At 43.6% G+C, this 21,072-nt stretch overlaps 2 protein-coding genes across 4 annotated transcripts in view; one reads left to right on the top strand and one right to left on the bottom strand.

Moving 5' to 3' along the window:
* Positions 1-14,279, bottom strand: part of gabrb3 (gamma-aminobutyric acid type A receptor subunit beta3) — a 76,066-nt gene extending 61,787 nt beyond the window's left edge. For both annotated transcript variants that reach the window (XM_048252320.1, XM_048252321.1), the window contains exon 1: positions 13,819-14,279. In XM_048252320.1, coding sequence (XP_048108277.1) covers positions 13,819-13,913 — 95 coding nt within the window. In that variant the 5' untranslated portion in view covers positions 13,914-14,279. The remainder of the gene's footprint in view (positions 1-13,818) is intronic.
* The window catches only part of gabra5 (gamma-aminobutyric acid type A receptor subunit alpha5), a 34,060-nt gene extending 13,478 nt beyond the window's left edge, over positions 1-20,582 (top strand). For both annotated transcript variants that reach the window (XM_048252324.1, XM_048252323.1), the window contains exons 7-10: positions 11,012-11,155; positions 15,380-15,532; positions 16,305-16,516; positions 18,687-20,582. In XM_048252324.1, the coding sequence (XP_048108281.1) occupies positions 11,012-11,155; positions 15,380-15,532; positions 16,305-16,516; positions 18,687-18,992 (815 nt within the window). In that variant the 3' untranslated portion in view covers positions 18,993-20,582. The remainder of the gene's footprint in view (positions 1-11,011; positions 11,156-15,379; positions 15,533-16,304; positions 16,517-18,686) is intronic.
* Positions 20,583-21,072: the final 490 nt, after the last annotated feature.

The raw sequence follows: 21,072 nt of genomic DNA, 5'->3' as shown, positions 1-21,072 counted from the left end.
GGCAGAGAATTGTCTTTCAAACTGCCTAGGCATGCAATAGGCCAGCGCTACGACCATATCTGTATCCGGTCGGCAAAACGGCAAATACATCCTTCTTCGAAAGGAATGACTTAAGTGCATTGTGTTGCTCAACTTTCAAAGAAAAGCACAAGTCCAACTTCTCCAAAGTTGACGCCAACGCCAATTCAAACAACCGCTCTTCGTTCGCCATAGCCACCTTCCTTGTTGTTCACCGTCGCAGGACTGTCGTTATCCTGTTAAGCCCGCCTTAAGACTCTAACAAAATAGAGCACTGTGATTGAATAACATCCACGGTGTTAGCCAATAGAAATCTCTATGGTTTGATACTAGACGTACAGGCTGAGCAAATTAATTTGCCACCGCTAGGGTGCGTCTAGATTTCTAGGCTAGGGCACGCCCCGAATGAAAATGAATGAATGGAACCTCGCTTCTCGCGTCAGTCAGGGAAAACACTGTTCACCAAGTCACGATGATCAGCTATCCAGCAGCAGTGTGTGTTGTTTAGCCTAGGCTGAGTGTAATCTTAGGTAATGTTATGTCATGTATGAGAACTAATATTGCCTGGCAATAGCCTACTACATTGAAATAGCGGAGGCCATATCTCCAGGCATTTTGGTGTTAAAGTTAACGTTTGCTTTGCATGTGAACATGTGGCTTGCGATGTAGCCTATGACACGAAGCCGTAGCCTAACATTCCCTTGAACTAAATTTAGTATTACGAATAATTTAGATATTAAAATCATATAGCAAATTAAAGCCTAATGACATACTACAATTATAGCCTTATGATATAGCCTATTACAAAAAAAAGTTGAGTCCTCGACGAGTCATCGCGAGTGCGAATGCACGAGTCCGAGTCCAAGTTTGAGTCATTCAGTGCTCAAGTCCAAGTCAGGTCATGAGTCTCTAAATTTAGCTAATGACTCGGACTCGAGTACTACAACACTGGTCAGTGCGTACAAAATGTCAGTACTCACTTGAGTGCACTGACATTGTTTGCACGCGCATTTAAAGATATTTACTGTCCCAAATCATGGTCACTTTTTATGCAAACCATGCCAGCCATCCAGAAAGATAGCGGGAGTCTTCTTGTAGAAGAAAGAGCAAAGTAACCACGTCAGCCGTACAGAAAGAAAGGGAGAATAACAAGGGAGCCTTCTGGTAGAAGACAGAGCATTTGTACAAATAATGTAATCATTAGTGTCAAACACAAAAATTGGACAAAACTTAGTGACAAAAATCTGAATCTTTGCCATTTTCGGTTTCAGTTCACCAAAGCACAATGGCATGCAAAGCCTCAAAATTAGCCCCCCAAAAGACTCTCAATTAAGAGGGTGTGGGTGAGCATGGGTGGAGGAAAGAGCCCTCGGTTGTGAGAGCCAAATCCATGTTGCCATTGTATGTAGATTTGGTGATTTTTGTCGACACATTATCCCTGAGACTCGTCTGTCATTACATGCACAATGGGAGTGGAGCCAAGCCAATGACAAAGAGAGAATAAAATCATATAATAGCAAGCTACCTTTGTATACACACTCTCTCTCCCTCTCTCTCTCACACACACACTCTTCATCCCTCTTTTTCTCTCTATCCCCCTCTTTCTATGGCTCTTTATCTTTCTTCCTCTCCATTCGCCCACCTTCTACGTTGTACTGTACAGCCCTTCCTCTCCCTCTCCCACTGCCTTTGTCTCTTTCTCCCAATCTCACTCCCACTCTCTATCCCTCTTTCCCTCTCTCTTTTACTCTCTATCCCTCTCTCTCTCTTTTCCGACAGGAGGTCTCATTATCCTTTTTACCTGACCTCTCTCCCTCACACTACCACTCTCTACTGGAGCCACCTGCTCTCCCTCGCTGTCCTCATCCTTTCTTTTCTTTCACCTGTTCACTCCACTCGCTGCTGAATACCTCTCCACAGTCGGGAGAGCCTGCTTCGATTCCTCAGCCCCACCGCTGTCTCGCCTCGCGGACCCCCAGCTGCTCGCGTCTACCCAGGAGGCACTGCTACAGAATGAGTAAAAATTCCACGTCCGCCACGTGCTGTCTGCAGCATTCATCCACAGTAATAGAGCCTTTCACAGGTTTGGGCTGCACTGAGGACATAATGGGAAGCTCACAGTGAGGCACCAGACACATGTCTAGGCTTCAGCACGGATGGTGGTAAACCAGTATGCCATTTAATGCTACGTTTATACGGTGATGATGAAAAGAGAAGACGCAGAAGTGGCGTCTCGTCTTCATTTTTTTATTCGCGTTTAGACGAGCATTCTCAGGGGGAAATCTTTGTTTATATGAAGACGCAAGATTATGTGATATTCGATTGGATATGCATTCCAGACCACTGGGTGGTGGTGTGATAGAACCCCAGTACGTCAAGCGCAGACATTCTAATTTGACAGTTTAGCCAGAGAGGTAATCAAGGATCTTTGGTTTAGCCGTTTAGACAGAGACGCAACCCGGGTCGTCTTCAAAACTCTACACTCTGGAAGGAGTCTTCAGATTTTTGCGTTTTCAAGCCCTGATGGCGGGGTCGCCGTGTAAACGAAAGGCACTTATGATAAAATATTTTGTTGTCTTCCTTCGCAATCGTTCTCGTATAAACGGCCCCTAAGGCTATGTTTAGACGGAAACGATCTGAAGAGAAAGCGCAAAAGTGGCGTTGCGTTCTCACTTTTTATTCCGCGTTTAGACGAGCGTTTTTTAGGGGAAATCTGCATGCATGCGGTGACGCAAAAGTGTATGAAATTCAATGTATGCCAGGCGGCTAGGTGGTAGTGTGAAGCACTGCCACACAACACCACCAAGTCTGCGTGCCTGCGTATAACCTTCCTTGTTGTTATTTCCTGTACTGGCGCATGCCTGTGACGAGCCACCGTGAGCAGATCGGAGCAGACTTTTGCGTTTTTACCCTTTAGATGGGAACGCGACGGTGGAGCATTTTGAAGATTTGAAGTGAAGATTTCCACTCTGGAGGGTTTCACTTTTTTTTCGCCCCAAAAACGGCATCGCCGTCTAAACGAAAGGCATATCTGATACAATATTTTGTCATTTTCACCCGCGAGTGTTGTCGTGTAAACAGGGCCTTAGTGTACTTACTCAATTTAGTCTAACTTCTGCTTCCCTAGTCATCCTAATGTATTTTTGTCTAATGCTTATCTAGTTCTGTCATCACAGTTTCTTCGTTGTCATTGCAAAAGCGGTTGAGTAAAGGGATATCATCATTGTGCTCTGTATTGACTGATTGTATAATACTAGTGCTTTATACTAATAGTTTTTTGGTCAATGTATTGCTCTGCAGACACCATAACAGCCTCCATTCATTCACAATCACTAATCCTAGTCATAAACAAAGTACTCTGGTTAAGTCTAATGATGATGGGAAGTTATAGTGATTTCCCCGAAAACTCCATGTCCCTGAAAACCTGTTTTGAAATATATTCAAATAATAAGCATTATTATGATGACACAATTCCTAAACATCATGAAAGTGAAACAGCCCTGGGGTTTGTCTTTAGATCTAATTTAATTAGACACTTTTTGTTACTCATATACTCATATACCATGAGATTGTCTCTCCGTCTACAGGCACTCTGTGTACAGTAGATTTAAACACTTTGCAGTGCGGGCTTGTTGTTATATGGGTCACATCTCACAGTTAGCCTGCACCCATATCCAGCAATCATTTCCATGAACACAAATGGCCTTAGAGTCAGGCTTAGGGTTTTTTTTCCTCCACCCTTCATGTCATAGCAGATATCCCTCCAAGATTATATAGGCTTTAGATTATGATGATGCAACCGTAGTGAAATCTCGTCCGAGTCTCACGTTTGTAGCCAGATCTCCTACCCTCAAGGAACGCATGATGTGGCGTATAAGCTCGTGGCGAGGAGATCTCCACTCACAGATTGTGTGAGAGATATCTTTTCCACTTTTCTTGAAAACATGAATTCATCTAGTAAGCATGTATAGTAGAGGCGCTGTGATTACTGTTGAGAAGTCAGTCAAATCTTTCCTCTATCAGATCCGCAAAACAGACAAGAATGCTGTAGACTGATGAAATTGTCACCTTGGTGGATTCATCTGATCATCCCGACCCAGGCTGTTCACAAATTCATAAATAAACATTTACCTTCACCCAATGACATGTTTAGTAATGGAGCAGCAGTGTGAAATAACTGTTGCCAAATGTCATGGGAACGGTAGGCCCATGGAAGGCAGCATAGAGGAGGTACTCATAAGTGACATCAACTCCCCCCTAAGCCAAAAGCCAGATTAAAGGAAAACTTGGCAGGATTTCCCCCTCTGCTGGAGAAATTGTGCATTATTTCAAACTGTGGAAAAAGGTAACGATAAAGCACATGGATTTGTTTACAAGCTAGCAAAACGGTTAGCATAAGTTCGGCAGACAATGTGGATGTTACAAGGTAAGAAACACGATTCCGGGACGGTAGTCTCAATAGACCTCTCCAGAATAATTCCCGCCTCCTAACTTCCGTATCCATCCAACCTTCGGTTGTCAAATGTCTATGGGAAATAACATGGCGTTTTGAAAGATCATACCTGTCAAACTCTGCAGGTGACAAAGTAGAAAAAGCTGGTGGGCAGATTGACCTACACACTTCTGCCATCTAGTAAACGGCACCGACAATCAAAAAATCCAGTGGAATCTAGATGGCAGAAGTGTGTAGGCCAATCTGCCCACCATTTTTCTACTTCGCTATTCTGGTCAATTCCTTTTCAAACCTGACAATACATTTTACATTTCATATCAGTAAGTAGTCACATACATATACCATCCTAAATGCAGTTATTAGCATTCATGTCATATTCTTGCACCTGTGTCTATGGGCTATGGTCATGTCATGTGTATGGCTGTGGCTATGATCCTGGTGGTCTGTCTGTGTTTGGCTGGCTTGCTGTACTTAGCTCATAATTTAGACTCTTGAGAGGGAATGTACTGAGGTGACCTGTGGAGCGGATAAGAAGCAGGTTCATCTGCTGTAAACCTTTTGGCATAGACTCTGTGTATGAGTCTTGTCATTTATGTGTGTCTCTACTTGTGTTTACAACTCTTATTTTAACAGTCTGATACTTTGACATTCAGCACCCATGTTGAACATGTAAACAATCATGTAAACAATCATTACAGTAATGCTGCCTTTAAAGGTAGGGTAAGCGATGCTGGATGATGGCGTGTTTGTTTATGTTTATGTTTCTTAGCAGAGGCTTTTGCCCAAAGCAACTTACATTATATTTGAATTTGTATATGGTAACCATTCATTTTCATCCATATCTGGGTAATCTCCCACTATTTTCACTCCTCCTCTGCCTTATGGATTCCCTCTGTCCCTTGTCCTTCCCATCCTTCTCTCTGCGGTCTTTCCCAAGAGCCGAAGTCTTCACCTCCTCCGTGAGATTAGAGGTAGAGGTGATGTTGGCCGAGGTGAAGTGAATCCGACCTTACCTTACACTTCCTGGCTTACCGCCTTGTTTTAAATGTCAACTGGCACCTACTCAAAGCAATCCTATTACCCCCACCCACACACACACACACCTACACCTTTAGCCAAAGACCCCATTGAGCCACCAAGCTGTCTACTGTCTCACTCTTTGTCTTCCTCATCTTCCTTATCCTCATCCTCTCCCTCTCACTCTTTTTTCTCTTGCTTCTTCTTCTTACTCTGTCTTCCCCCCTTTTCTCAGCAGTCTCTGGCAATAAATCAAAGTCGTCACTCTCCGCCTCACCACTGCAAATGAAAAATAGCGGGTTATTTTTAGGCCCCAGTGCCACCCGCCACTCCTACCGTAATTCCACTGACATGAAGTGATTGAGAGGCCTCCTCTGGCTGTGCCCATGATTGGGAAAGAGCCGGCTAATACATATTTAGAGAGCATGTGCTTGAGTATATGATCTCGCTGGTCGAGAGCATCTGCACCGCTGCGCGTCGTGTTGCCATAGCGGCTTTGATGCTGATTATGCTCTTCTCTGGTTCTCCTCGTCCGTGGGCTTATCAGGAAATGAATACCCCAGGTGTGGGGTCTCTTATCGCTCCCCTGCGCTTCGGGAGTCCGGTTTTGGTTTTCCCAATCCCTCTCCAAATTTTGTTTAGAATATCAACCAAGCTGAACTTTTGAGAGATAAAACATTAATGCAGCATGGCTGTGTAATATGAAAAGCACCTGAAGAAATAGCTTTCCCCTAACTACTGCAGACTTGGCAGAAATGGCTTATTGCATTGATATTCTGGTGCACAAGCTTGCAACAAGTACACCAGCAGGGCACTACTTCAATAATTAAGTATGCTTGCTGAAAGCAGCACACTTATTGTTATCCGTCACACAAGCACACATTCAAGCACTACAAACTGAACTGAGATCACAACCTCACAGTCTTCAGTCTGTCCCAACTCATCTATTCTGTTCCCACTCAAATGCGTGGGGTTATACAGAATTTTGTCTCGACAGCAAACTGAACAGCCATTAAAAGTCCAGATGAGTTTACTCACTGTTCCACAGTTGGAGGGCCCTCAGCAGTTAATGGTAGCCTGGGTGCCATTCCGAACTTAGCAATGCCAGACCGAACTTCCCGCCCACAACTGAGGTCGGGAAGTTCGGTCTGGCATTGCTTCATTGTGGTGGAAGTATGCTCGCCCTATATCAGGCGGACCAATCAAATCAGGCTTTACGATGATGGACAGGTGAGCAACAGCGCCTGGTCTATCACGTCATTTGAGCACGCTTAGATTAGGCTTATGTTTGAAACAAAAACGGTGTGGCTAGAAGGATACATGGCTTTTAAGACCCCATATTGAAAATTCATATTATTTAATGAGGTTGTATCACTGAAAACGATTATTTCTGAAAACTTTGGCCAAAGTTGAGATGTGGGAAAACTCGTGGTTTCACTTTCATCAAGGGAAAACAGCGCTGTTGCATTGCGACATGTTCCCTCGTTCGTTTGAAATCTCTGATTGACCACCTGTTCAAGGGATTTGCGACAGCCTTTCCCAGCTGTTTAACATGTTTAGCATATCACTGTTCAACAGAATTATTTTTAAAAACGGAGGGGATATAGGAGAAGAAGGATGGTTCGTGTGTTTTCTTCCTACACCTCACGGTAGGCTATTTGGTTGCTCTAATTGGTTAGGTCTATCCAATTGAGTGCAGAGGCATTCCCTCCCTGTATCAGTTGAAACACGCCCCATAATTACGTCCCAATGGAGCAGTATCAGACTCATATTCTGACTAGAATTGAGTATGACTACATCAGGCAAGTTAATGGTTCAGTAAATGTTACCTGTATCTATGCATGTGTGTGTGTGTGTGTGTGTGTGTGTGTGTGTGTGTGTGTTGTGTTTGTGTGTGTGTTTGTATTTGTAAATTAATGCTGCAACAATTCATCAATCAATCAACTCTAAAATAGTTGCCAACTAACTAACTAGTTGATTAAGTATGTCATTGGATGCATTACAATAGCTAGTTCATTAGACATATGGAGTAGTTGGACTTGTCACTTAGTTGTAATGAAATTCAAATCCTAATCTAAAAATGGCCAGGAATAACATCAGCATAATTCGTTGTCTATCTAGAAGAATTTCACACTGCTCTGGTAGCACTGCAATTGCACAGAGTTGACCAGGGTGAGCATCTGCTATACAGGTATTTGAAAAAGGAACCATATTGAGTCTGCAGAAGGAGACTAGGCTAATGTAAATTATAATTCAAATAAAGTGCAATTAGCAATGCAGTGAGCTGTGATTGTCTGTTTGACATTCTAAAATACTGGAATATCCACCAACTTAAACGTATGTGTATCCATGAATGAATGTGAGTTTGTGTCTGCTAGTATGTAAATATTCATGTTTGTGTATGCAATTCAGTGTGTGTGTGTGTGTGTGTGTGTGTAAAAGAAAGAAACGGGGCGCTAGTCTGATACTTGCTCTTTAAGAAAAGGTTGGAAAAGTGGTGGGTAGTGTGTGAGAATGTGCATCTGTGTATGTAGTGCATGTGTAAATGTGACCTGTGTGTGTGTGTTTGGTTTAGTGTAGTGCAGTGTGTTGTGAGTGGTACAGAGTGTTTGGGCGGGTCTAATCCAGCTGTCTGGATGGCTGGAGTCAATCTTAATTGCGGCGGAGACATCCGCCATTTGAGTGGCGGGATTAATGAATGGCTCAGAGATTGGATGGCGTGATGGAGTGGAGTGGAGGGATGGAGGGAGGGAGGGAGAGAAGGAGGGGGAGGGAAAGATGTGCAGGCAGGAGGTTCAACAGCATTTACAAACCAGCTGACCCTGAAAAAGCTATCTGCTACAGTAAATACGTTCAGTCCATATTTGCTCTATCCAAATCAGCTTGCTTCCTGGAGTTACAAGTCTCGTAAACCCATATTTAGCAGCAAAAAGGACATAGACAACATATCAAATGTTGAAAATGAAAATTTGGACTATTTCATGGAAAGTATATGTTAATTTTGTATTTGATGCCAGCAACATGTTTCAAAAAAAGTTGGGACGGGAGCATGTTTACCACTGTGCTGCTTCACCTCTTCATTTAACACAATTCTATAAATGTTTAGGAACTGAGGACACTGTTTGCTACAGTTTTGATAATGAAATGTTGTCCCATTACTTCCCGATATAGGATTTCAGTTGCTCAACAGTATGGGGTTTTCTTAATCATGCTTTTCATTCCATTATGCACCTAATTTGACAAATCTGGACTGCAGACAGGCCATCTTAGCACCTGGACTCTTCCTCTATGGATAAATACTATTTAAATATGTGCAGAATTCATTTTGGCATTGTTTTCCTGAAATATTCAAGGTCGTCCCTGAAAAAGACATTGCCTTGATGGCAGTAAATGTTGCTTAAAACCTGTATACATCATTCAGAATTGATTGTGCTTTGCCAAATGTGCAAGATGCCCATGCTGTAGGCATTAATGCTCCTCCACACCGTCATAGATGTTGGGTTTCAAACTGAGCACTAAAACAAGTTGGATACTTGGATAGGCCCTCTCCTCTTTAGCCCAGATGAGTCCATGATTTCCAAAAAGAATGGCAAACTTTGATTGGTCTAACCACAGGACTTTTTTCTATGTTACCTGTCCATTTTAAACAAGCTCAGGCCCAGATAAGAAGGTGGTATTTTCTGTATCATGTCTCAATACAATTTTAGCTGTTACATTTTTGCTACAGTTTTTGAATTGAGTATCAAACTGGGCACATAGACGATGGTTATTAGAGGTTTTCCTGAGCCGATACAATGACAGGTCTGGAGACAGGTCTGGTGTTGATGCAATGCCATCTGAGGTCCAAAAGACCACGGCCATCCAATTTGTTTTTCAGCTATTTCCCCTGTTTGCAAAGATTTCTCTGGATTCTCTGAATGTTTTAATAATATTATGTCCTGTAGATGATGAACTCCCTAAATATGTCACAATTTTATGTTAAGAAGCATTAAAATGACATTGTTTCATCATTTGTGCACACAGGTTTACACAGAGTGCTGAATACCACTATATCTTTACTTCTAAGTGACCCTGCTTCTCTGGGATGCTCTTTTTCATACCCAATTGTGTTGCCAGTTACCCTAATTAGTTGTGAAACATTCTTCCTTTTGTTTTCTTTATCATTACACAACTTTTCCAGCATTTTGTTAACCCTGTCCCAACTTTTTTTGAAACATGTTGCTGGTATCAAATTCAAAATTAACATATATTCTCATAGTCAAATTTGTAATTTTCAACATTTGATATGTTGTCTGTGTCCTTTTTACAACTAAATATGAGTTTAAGAGATTTGAAGATTATTACATTCTGTTTTTATTCACATTTTACATCCCAACTTTTTCTGTTTTGGGGTTGTACATCACCAATGTAATGCAATATATTGGATGTCATGCTTTACATATACTCTGCGTTGATGGTATACTTCATAATTGATATGAAGCATAGTACTGTAGTAGAGTATATATTGTGATTTAAAAACTATAGTATTTCTCTGCCTATGTTTGCAAAGGGTTTCTTGAGTTTCTTAGGGTATATGGTTTGTTTAAAGCTAATGTTTAAACTAGACTGCTTGCCTCTGTGACAGATTGGAAATAGGAAGTGCAGTCGATTGCAGCGTAGACTGTGCTGTACTTTATAGTAATTCTTTGTGGGTTTTATAGGGGCTTTGGAATTTAGGAATGAAGGAAATGGTTTTAGGATTTAGGAATGACGAGTACGCGTTTAAGCTGACTAACCAACTTGCTTCATTGATCAATTCAGGAGAGGGAATGCAGAAGGTAGGACTTAAAGGTCATTATGAGAGGAAGACATGGCTTTGGGAGAACGCTTGACCCCTATGCCAAAGGTCACATATTCGAATCCTGCTGATCCTGTTTGAATCCTGTTGTCAACCTTTCAGAACAAAAATAAATAGTGTGCTGGCAAAACAATGAAAACATCCTAAACTGAATGTAGTTATCTGATGTTCTGATTAAAACAACCTTGCCTACAATGCCAGAGATAAAAATAGATTTAATTTAATTCAGCATGAGAGCAAATCAGATTTTTTTTTTTTTTGGGACGCACTGGAGTGGGAGATTGTCAGAAATGGCTGTTATTCTTTACCTCTTTCACCTCTGACCCTGAAATCGTTACGCAACGGCGGCACCATCCAATCAGCTAAAATTGATTGTTCTTAATGCCCAACTTGGCAGCCTGAGTCCCGCTCCGCTCCCCCCCCCCCGGGTCTCTAATTTCAATCAACCACTTTCCCAATTTAGTAGCCCCCCATTAAACAAAACAAAAACAAATGACATTCAAGCACAACATGTTGTGTCCAAGCTGCTTCGCGCAGTTCTGCTTTTTGTATGACGCATGAAGTATGTCGCCCTGGTGACTGACTTGGATGGTGTATATGCATCACATCTGTTACTGAGCTGCCTGGCTTTGAAATGGACTCAACTGGAGTGTTGTTGTTCTCCTAACCCTCCCACCCCTCCCCAGATGCCTACCCGGTGTCAGAAGTTGTTTACCAGTGGACAGAAGACGCAGCCAAGTCTGTGGTCGTTGCGGAGGACGGCTCGCGGCTCAACCAGTACCACCTGATCGGACAGACGGCTGGCTCAGAGGAGATCTCCACCAGCCGAGGTAAAGTGGGCACACGGGTGCAGGCACGGGTACGGGCACAGCACAGCTGCAGGATGCCAGGGCCTGACCCTTGTGAAAATTCCACCGGTCTGTCTCTGAGTGCCGGCAAGCCAAATCAGCATTAGAGGCAATATGCTAACTTTCACCCCCCCTCACCCCCTCGCACCTGACTACTGCACAACCTGCTGCCACAGCCAAAAGCACACACAGCAAGCCGCAGCTATTTTTAGAAGGGCTTTTTAGGGCTAAGGTTACTTCCTGTTGTCTTTCTCCACTTTCTGTTCATTTCCTGATTGGAATCAGAATAATTCAGGTTGGATTTGTTTCTACATGTAGGCATTTGCGTTAACCTGGCCCCATCCGCCTAATATCTCTGTTCATTTTCATTTCACTGATACTAGTCTGGCTCCTCTCAGTGCATTTACGTTTCAAGGATGGCGGGCCAATCAGCGATGAGACGGGATGATGTTTGTTTCGAAATCGAAAGTGACTGTGGTAAAGAGTAGTAGCAAGGCCTGTAAGCATAAAAAAATGCAGTCGGAAGAATATGTACATTTATACCAAAAAGGAAAACACATTGTTTCCTGACTACCAATGCGGTTTATTATCAGTCTATGCCCATTACGAAACATTTCCCAATGGAGAGAATCCAGACTCAATTCACAAAGTGAAATGAAGTAGTGAGTCTGGTGGCTACATTTGCGTGATTTAAGTCACACAATTAAGCAGTTGTTGCTTTTTTGTTTGTGTTGTGTGCCAGTATGAGCTTGTGTGAGAAGTAAAAAAAATCAGCTCAAGCCAGACAGAGATGGCAAATGAATCTGTGTGTGTGTGTGTGTGTGTGTGTGTGTGTGTGTGTGTGTGTGTGTGTGTGTGTGTGTGTGTGTGTGTGTGTGTGTGTGTGTGTGTGTGCGTGTGTTTGTGAGTGTATGAAGGGGTGGGATTTGAAAACACCTCCCACATGCTGCCAGCTGTCTCTAAGGCCACAGAGGGAAGAGTAGAGGAGGAGGAGGAAGAGGAGATGGAGGAGAAGAGGAGAGAGAGAATGAGAGAGAGAGAGAGACACTTATCCACTTATCCTGAGCCACTGAGTCGGCAGGGTTAATCCCAGAGCCGGCCCATCAGTTGTGCTTTTACTCAGTGACGTCACACTGCCAGGATTGGGTGAACCAGGCACGGTGACATGTGGGAGGAATGCCTACTGTGGATGTGTGCTAGTGTATGTGTATGTGTGTGTGTGTGTGTACGTGTGTGTGCAGTTTGAGCAGCAGCGGCTTAATTTGGTTATGTAAAGAGGTACAGTAAAACACTCCAGTAGACCCAGGGGCTATTGGAGCAAGGCTGTGGGCTTTCCCTCATCCAGCCTTGAATATATGGGAATGCTTCCACGCTTTCTCTGCCCCCTCCCCTCCCCCCCTCCCCCCTAGCCTCTTACCACTGGCTCAGGACAGACATTACTGTGTCCAGGTAATGGGGCCTATATGGCTGGTGCCTATGCTGTCACGGCCACCTATAAGCCTGGCTAACCCAGCAGGCTTTCACCCCCTGTGGTGCTCCAGTGCCGCTTAGCTCATGCTAGCCATCAGGATACACAGCCAAAGGAATGCATGTTATACAAATAAGAGGTAATCTCCTGATGCCTCTCTCCATCTTTCTTTCTTCCACCTTACTGTCTATCTTATTCTCTCTCTTTCTCTCTCTTGCTCTATCACATTTGCTCTCTCTCTCTCTCTCTCTCTCTCCTTTTCATGACTGGTAGACTGGTTTTCTGGTAGAAAAAAAGGTGAGAAAAAGAAACAGATGGAGAGGAAAGGAGAACAAGAGAGAGAATGGGTAAAAGAAGAGGGAATGAGAGAAATAGAGAATGCAAGAGAGAGGGAGAAAAAGACAGAACGAGAGAGAGAGAGAGAGTCCTGGGGAAATCTATGTCATGCATGCAGTTCCTCATCAAATAATAACCCGCCATATGGACGTAAAAGAGAGAGAGTGAAGGCAAGAGATGGAGAGAGCCAGGCCATCGAGGGTTGGGGGAATCCTACTGCATGGCGCAGGTCCGCTCTTAGCCCGTGCCTGAGATAAATAGCCTGGTAATGGAGAGCCCAAATGTCAGCCAAGCCACTCAGCCTCTCCCTCTGCGAGCCTTGCAACATGACAGCGTGCCTCTGCCAGCCAGCGCAGGTTTGCCAGGGTAGAGTGAAGACGTACGGCGAGAGTATGGATGCCATAATTAGCTCACCTAATCTGAGGTGGCAAAGCTTGTTTGCTCAGCCAGGAATAGTTCCACCAGGGATACTACGGGAGTGAGGGAGTTAAAAGTGGCAGCTAAACTCACAAGACAGAGGCACAAGCCAACATATAACAGTGCTGGTAATAAGATGTTCTCCTGATGTTCAGATGCAATCAGAGGTTCTATCCAGAAGAGCCTGGATAGCTTGTTTGCATCAGGTGTGACAACTGAAAATGACACCTTGTGTCACACTTTGGAAGTTTATTTAGCATGCTAACACATTAGGCACTTATCACCTTCACCACTAAAGACTTTGGAGAAGTAGTTTCCTCTACTGACACACACGCACACACACACACACACACACTAACACACACACACACACACACACACACACAAAGCATGCCCATGCATGTGGATGCCTCCAGTTACTCACCAGTTGACCAGCATGGCGGCATTGTTTTCCGCGATGAAGGGTAGCTCGCCGTACACACTCCAGAAGCCAAACAGTAAAATCCACCAGAGTCTCATGTTGGCGGCCGGCTCTCAAACCCGTTCCTCCCAAGGCAGAGCATGCAAGGCAGCTGTCATTAAGCGGGGCACTGCCAGACACTGGAGACCCCTCATGAGAGGGCAGGGCGGTGATGGGCTAGAGCCAGGGGCAGTGCCAGTCTCTCTGAGGGCATGCCTACCCACCTGTCCTGCATCCAAACTTTCCCTCGACTCCTTCCACTCAGGTCCTGTTAGACTCATTCATTCAGTGATCCAGCTCGAAGGGGTCGCAAGAAGTCCCAGGATGATGTCTGTTCAGTTTTGTTGTTTTTGAGGGTTTTTTTTAGTGTTTTTTCCTGTGTTTTTTGCTCTCCTTCTTTTTCCTGATGCTCCCAGTGCTCTCCTGAGCGCTGCTGGCATGGCCTGAAAGAGTGGGATTGGAGTGTATGTGTGAGTGAGTGAGTGAGAGAGAGAGAGAGAGAGAGAGAGAGAGGGAGAGAGAGCTGCAGGATGCAGATTGTGACAAGGGATTAGCAGGACAGAAAAATCCGATTTTGCCAAGAGAAAGCAGCAGTCATGAGTGGATTTTCCATAGTTTATCAGACTCACAAGCTCCAGTGGATTTTTTAAAAGCTTCAAATGCAATCTTCGCTTGGTTAACAGGATATATGAGGTTTTCCCCCCTCTCTGGCTGTCTTGTCTTTCATTCACGGTAATGATTTACCTCTCATTGACACACTAAACACTAAGGGACTCTATACTACTATGGGAGTCCATGCTATGTCCAGCCACAACTAATTATGACCCCCCCTTCTCCACATTTACCTCATTAAAAGAAGTCTGTTTATCGCATTGAAGTGACAAACAATTTAATGTTCAGTGTGATTAGAAAATTGGAAAATTGATCACTATTGTAAAACTACTTCTACTTAATCAATAAACCATTGGGCTGGGAATAATAATTTTGAAAACATATTAGGATTTATAAGAAATTTATAATCAAACTGAAGTGTACCGTTACATGGTGCTGTTGTACTACAGTAGAATAGCTCTCCCTCCTGTCTCAGTTTTAACTTGTACAGTGCTGCCTCTGTCTGGCCAAGACACCAAAAAATGACAACTGCTGACCACAAGTTGGCGCTGATAAGCCCTGTTTGCTACCACTGCCCATTACCTATTCTTTTTTTTTTTTTTTTACAAATATTCCATACATTTATTATTACTTATGTAGTGATTTATTTGTGCTAACAGTGGTCTGTAGATGATCATCTACATACATGTACATCCGTTCTGAATCATCTCTCTTTTCTGTATGATGTGAATGAAAACTTTTTTTGTGCATGATTCATTTTTTGTGCATTTTTTCTCATGTACATTCTTCAGCCAAAAAAAGCAGGAGCTCAAATTCGATGTAATCATTCACATCATACCATACCATCACATTTTATTGGCGTTATGGATGTTACAAAAAACGTAATATATTGCCCTACTCTTTTCTTCCCCAGGTCAATACACAGTAATGATGGCTCATTTCTACCTGAAACGGAAGATCGGCTACTTTGTGATTCAGACCTACATGCCTTGCTTCATGACCGTCATCCTGTCCCAGGTGTCTTTTTGGCTGAACCGGGAGTCTGTGCCTGCCAGAACCGTCTTTGGTCAGTACCAGTTAAAGCATGTTGACGAAAGTGAGAGAGACCACTAAGAGCTGTGTGTGTGTGTGTGTGTGTGTGTGTATGGGTGTGTGCATGCATATGCATGCGTGCGTATGTGTGTGTGTGTATGTGCGAATGGGTGTGTGCATGCGCACAAGTGTGTGTGTGGGTGTGTGTGTGTTGATGTGTGTATGTGTGTGCGCGCACACATGGTTGTGTCTGTGTGTGTGTGTGTGTGTGTGTGTGTGTGTGTGTGTGTGTGTGTGTGTGTGTGTGTGTGTGTGTGCAGCCAAGTTGTACATCGTTTCATCTCATCAGTTATCACTATGCTTAACACATCAATATTACTGATGAAAATGAAAATGAGAATTGACTGAGAAATAGATAAACAAAATAAAGAGCTAATCTATGCCAGTGGCTGTTAGGGAGGACTAAGGCTAGTCTGCAGGGAACGCTCCTGGATTTACACACACAAGTGATTCAGTCCATGTAAAAGGAATTCTGGGATAATTCCACCCTGGTAGCCTAAGGCTAGGGATATCCCTTGTGCCAGGGATCTAGGTTAGCTTACTCTTCAGCCTCTATCTGCAAATTCACTTGGCGGAAAAATGTTGCAACAGAGAAAAACTTCCCTCTGGGACCAGAAAGCTCTTTCTCAGCCTGAGGCCAAGTTCAGCACCATGTTAAATGCATGGATGAGAGTCCACACAGATTTCTCTCCTTTCTCTGAGTGATCCGCTGTGCCTGTGTGTGTGTGTGTGTGTCCACTCTGTAGGTGTGACAACGGTGCTGACGATGACCACACTTAGCATCAGTGCCCGCAACTCGCTGCCCAAAGTGGCCTACGCCACCGCCATGGACTGGTTCATCGCCGTATGCTACGCCTTTGTCTTCTCCGCGCTCATCGAGTTCGCCACCGTCAACTACTTCACCAAGCGGAGCTGGGCGTGGGATGGCAAGAAGGCTATGGAGGCACAACAGCCTAAGGTGAGACTACTCATTCCCTACTCACAGTAGCAGATAAGCCGAGCAGAGATGCCTTTTTGCACACAGCTACTGGGCCACTTCCAGCCGCCTGGGCATCACAGGACAGAGGTGGCAGGAGTGCTACTTGTGTCTCTCAAACCACCAGTGCTCTTCAGAGTGAAAAGGAACCCAGAACCAGAAGGAAAGTGTGTGCTTGTCATGCTTCTAACCCCTTCAAATAAAGGCCTATTATTTTTCAACCCAACCTGGAATATCTGGACCTGGATTTTTTTAAGCCCAAATTCCTTTTGTTGTCATAGTTTTTCCTTTTTGTCTGGATTTGAACCATCAGTTTGTCAACTGAGCGCTGAGATGCTCAATTGCCTTGTTTATCCCACCCACTCTCTCTTTAGAATAATAATAATTCAGCAGCTGGAGTTATAACTTTTATACCAAACCGTCTTCTCGCTGTCCGGTCCAGACGATCAGACCAGGTTGCATAATACAAGTCTGTGTCTGAGGCTATTCATGCATTAATACTGAGGATCAGTCCTCATGATCAAACACAGCTGTGATTTTGGAGTTTACTGAAGAAAGACAAAGACAGTTGCAGTGATGAAAACAAGGAACTTGTTCATTTTTTCCCCTATATCTTAAAGACTTGTCAAGTAAACTCTTAGAAATCACTGTGAAAGAATTATAATCATCTATCAAACAAAATGCCTGACAACTAAGTAGAACAAAGGTCTGAAAAGCCATTAATGTGTGTGTGTGTGTGTGTGTGTGTGTGTGTGTGTGTGTGTGTGTGTGTGTGTGTGTGTGTGTGTTTGTGTGTGTGTGTGTGTGTGTGTGTGTCTGTGTGTGTGTGTGAGTGTGTGTGTGTGTGTGTTCTTACATAACATAGCACCACATCCTGTTTTCCTAGGATCCAGGAAATTTCAGTGCACCGCTTTACTCATTAAAGTTGCACAACATGTTTGTATTCCATTCAAACAGCAAAGATAATTATATGGCTCCTTTGTCACTAAGAGCTTTAAAAGACTGACACTTTGTTCTTTCTTCATCTTTGGAGACGTGTTTGTAAAATGCCAGTCAAGCAAACATCAATGTCATTTGTGTAGGGCGGCCTCCACACTCAAAATACACTCCTTAAATGTCAGCCATTGTCACACTTCATATAATTGCCTTTGTGTTTTAACTTTAGTTTGATTTGACCATAAATCACCGTTAGGGTCTGATTAATACCGATTTGCTAAAACTCAGGCAACTGACTGAACGGCGGTCTCGCTGTGGACGTTGCCACTGGACAGCTCCCGTCCCTCCGCTAAAGGTCACCTAGCAGGGATGCAAAAAAGTGCTGCCTATCATTGTTTTCTTCAGAGAGGATCTATTTATTCACAGGTCTTAGCAGGAGTACAGACAGCAGGTTTCAGCTCTGACCTTTAAATATCAAGGTGACACATCCCTATGCCATGCCAGCAAGGTGAGGTTGGGTAGGAGGGGTGGGGGCTGGCCAATGAGGGACCAACTCCCATTACAGCATCATGCTTTGAAGGTGCTTTGTTTGGTTATTTATTTATCTATGCTGGTAAGTGGTTTCACATGGCGGTCATCCCTGGCGAAGGTGATAATATGGTCGCGCCGGAAGGTGAAATGGAGGACGGTCGATAGGCGAGCAGCATGGGGGTGAGGTTTGCGTTGGTCCCAGGCACAGGGCCAGGTCATTCCCATGGGCTGTCCATCAGAGAGAGTCTCCAGTGCCTGCTGTCTAAGGTCTACAACAGGGAACCCTGAGGAAGAGAGGGTGTCCATATTTTAGTGTTTACCCTTTTGTGTCGGTTTAAGATAAGCTTGTTTAATTCTGTGCATTTCAGTGGGACGTTGGTATATAGAGGGGCATTTGCATTTTCAGTGTGAATTGTAAGAAAGGAAAGCTAATTTAACACCTGGGATATTGCTTGCTTGAAATGCTCCTCTATTCAAGAATAGAGAAATGAACTCACTGATTTCTTTGTCCTATAACCTGTTATCCAAGACATCTATTCTCTGAGCCTTCGCCATGTCTTTACCTATTCTTTTATGTAAGGTTTTCTTGTCATTTTGTACAGTCTCTGTGACCTCTGGTGTCATTTCATTCAAGGGTTTTAATCAAGCAGGGTTTTCATAATGCCTTTTCATCTGTTCTTGACAGAGAAAGGATCCCTTGGCACTCTCCAAGAAGCCCAACAATGCGTGCGCAGCCGGTGTGAACTACACGCCTAACATCACCAAGGATACGGCCATCTCGACTATCTCCAACAGCACGGCCGTGCAGCTGAAAAGCGGCGAGGCCAAGGCGCCGGCCATTGATCCGAAAAAGACTTACAATAGCGTCAGCAAGATCGACAAGATGTCCAGGATAGTGTTTCCGGTCCTTTTTGGAACGTTCAACCTGGTCTACTGGGCCACTTACCTGAACAGGGAGCCGGTTATCAAAGGGGCAGAGTCCCCTACATAAGGAACCCTCTGGAACGGTCACTATCTTTCTTCTGTATTTTCCTCACAGCCTTATTGTCCACTGACTGGACCTCTGTTTGATATGACGGCTGGCACCTATTTGCTGTTTACTGTACTCTTTTTTCACCAGTCACATGGAGAGATATCCTGTTACTTTTTTTTCTGCCTTTCATACGTTGCATGATCAGAGCTCTATGGGAATACTGTTCTCATACTTGCCTTGACTTTCTTCTATATATTGCTGTTATACTAGGATTCCTTAGAGGATTGTCAACAAGTGTACTCAACAATCAGTTTGCAAATGGAAAAAATCCATCCACTTTCAAGACAACAAAACGTAACTAAACTACAGTCACTGCATAGCGTTTGGCATCCACATTTTTGCCCATTTTACTTTTGAAACAAAGGTTAGTGTTTAAAAGTCCAGCACGGCCAAATGCTATGCAAAACCTCTCTTTTCTACTATACTGTCTCTGCTAACTGCTTGTTATTGTATGTAATTCTTTGCTTTGTATGAATGGGCATTAGGCCTCCTATTGTCGGAATTTAACCCTTAAAGGAGTACCGTCACACCGGTGTGACGGGAATGTTGGGAAATGAACGTTCTAAAGAATATCTGGGTTGATTGAATTCAACATAGAATTTTAGAACCTTCAATTGTTGCGGAACTTAGAACGTTCAAAAACCTACACCTTTAAGGGTTAATACTGATACACCATGTGCCAGGCTCAGCAGCAACTGGCTCTGTCCCCTGGAAACGGGTCACATGTGGCCAAGATCCGGCTCAGAGACAGCAGCTAACGTTACTGCAGCTGCACAGTCCTGGGGGTACTGCAGGTTTTTCTTTTGTTCCAAGCAGATAAAAAGCCATGCTAATTGCGTTGCCTTCAGAGAATGAGAGAGAGAGAGAGAACTCCGCACATATGCACTGAAAACTGCAGAGAGCGGTGTCCTTTTATGAAGCCAGTGTGACTGCTTCCACCCCATTTCCCCTTAAATATGTACAGTAAACTTAGCCATTTTGAGATACTGATGAGGCTGACTTGGCTGCATCTTTATTATTTACACCACAGCAGAAACCTCTGAGATTTCACTTTTTTGTAAAAAAAAATAACACATTGTGTAATAATAATATTAATGATAATAATACTATTAATAAGCCCCCTATACTGTACTTTGAGATCAGGGTGGTCACAGGTCTGATCGCAGATTTGAAATCATTTGTACTATATATAGCCTAATCATGGTGTGGGTGTGTTTGTGTGTGTGTGTGTGTGTGCTTTACTTGTACTGTAAGGTTGTAAGGTCAATTGGCCAGATAATTGGTAAACTGTACTGAGGAAGAATCGAGTGGATCAGTGAGGCTGTATTGAATAGCCGAGTCCGAGCAACGCAAAGGAGTAGGTCAGACTTTGGCAGCTTTGATGATTTTCTACAATCTCTCTTTTCTTATATCATTATTACTATTGCTGCTTTCACTCATGTTACGATAGGCGTGATAACGTACACTGTAGGAACGCTAGCTACTGTGTTTTCGTTTGTAACGGCATTACTCGCTTTCTTGCTTATTTATGACAGTTTTAGTGTTTTGATGGGGTGGTGGGGGTGGGAAGGGGAGGGGGGTATCTTTCCTTCTTTTGCTATGGTATGGTGAGGTGAGGGGCTGGGGTGATTGGGGATAAGGGCCTGTCTCTCAGACTGAATGGAGACAGCTTACCCATTAGAAGCCTTAAACAAAAACTCCTTCACTTATTTTTGAGGCTCCTTCTGGTACCTACCATGTGATGGCTTTTCTACACCAGGTTCTTTTCTGACTCTTTGCAATTAAAACTACTGTATTTACTGATCAGTGATTTCCAAGGATTTGTTAAAAGTTAAAAGGGTTAAGGCAAAAAATAATAATATAGAAACATACAAATACTGTATTCTGCCAGTGTTGTGTGATCTGCTGGAAGAGTCTAATTTGCCAGGTTGCTGCCTACTCTAGAATGGATCTGACCCTAATCTGATGCAGATCCACACCAGATTAAAGGTGCGGTCTACAATTCTAATCCCATACATTTTTTTTGTCCAATTCAGCC

The sequence above is a fragment of the Alosa alosa genome, chromosome 9 (assembly GCF_017589495.1).
Source record: "Alosa alosa isolate M-15738 ecotype Scorff River chromosome 9, AALO_Geno_1.1, whole genome shotgun sequence".
In the NCBI taxonomy this organism is placed as follows: domain Eukaryota; kingdom Metazoa; phylum Chordata; class Actinopteri; order Clupeiformes; family Clupeidae; genus Alosa; species Alosa alosa.
Note: the sequence above shows the minus strand (reverse complement) of the source record. Positions and strands in the feature narration are given on the sequence as shown.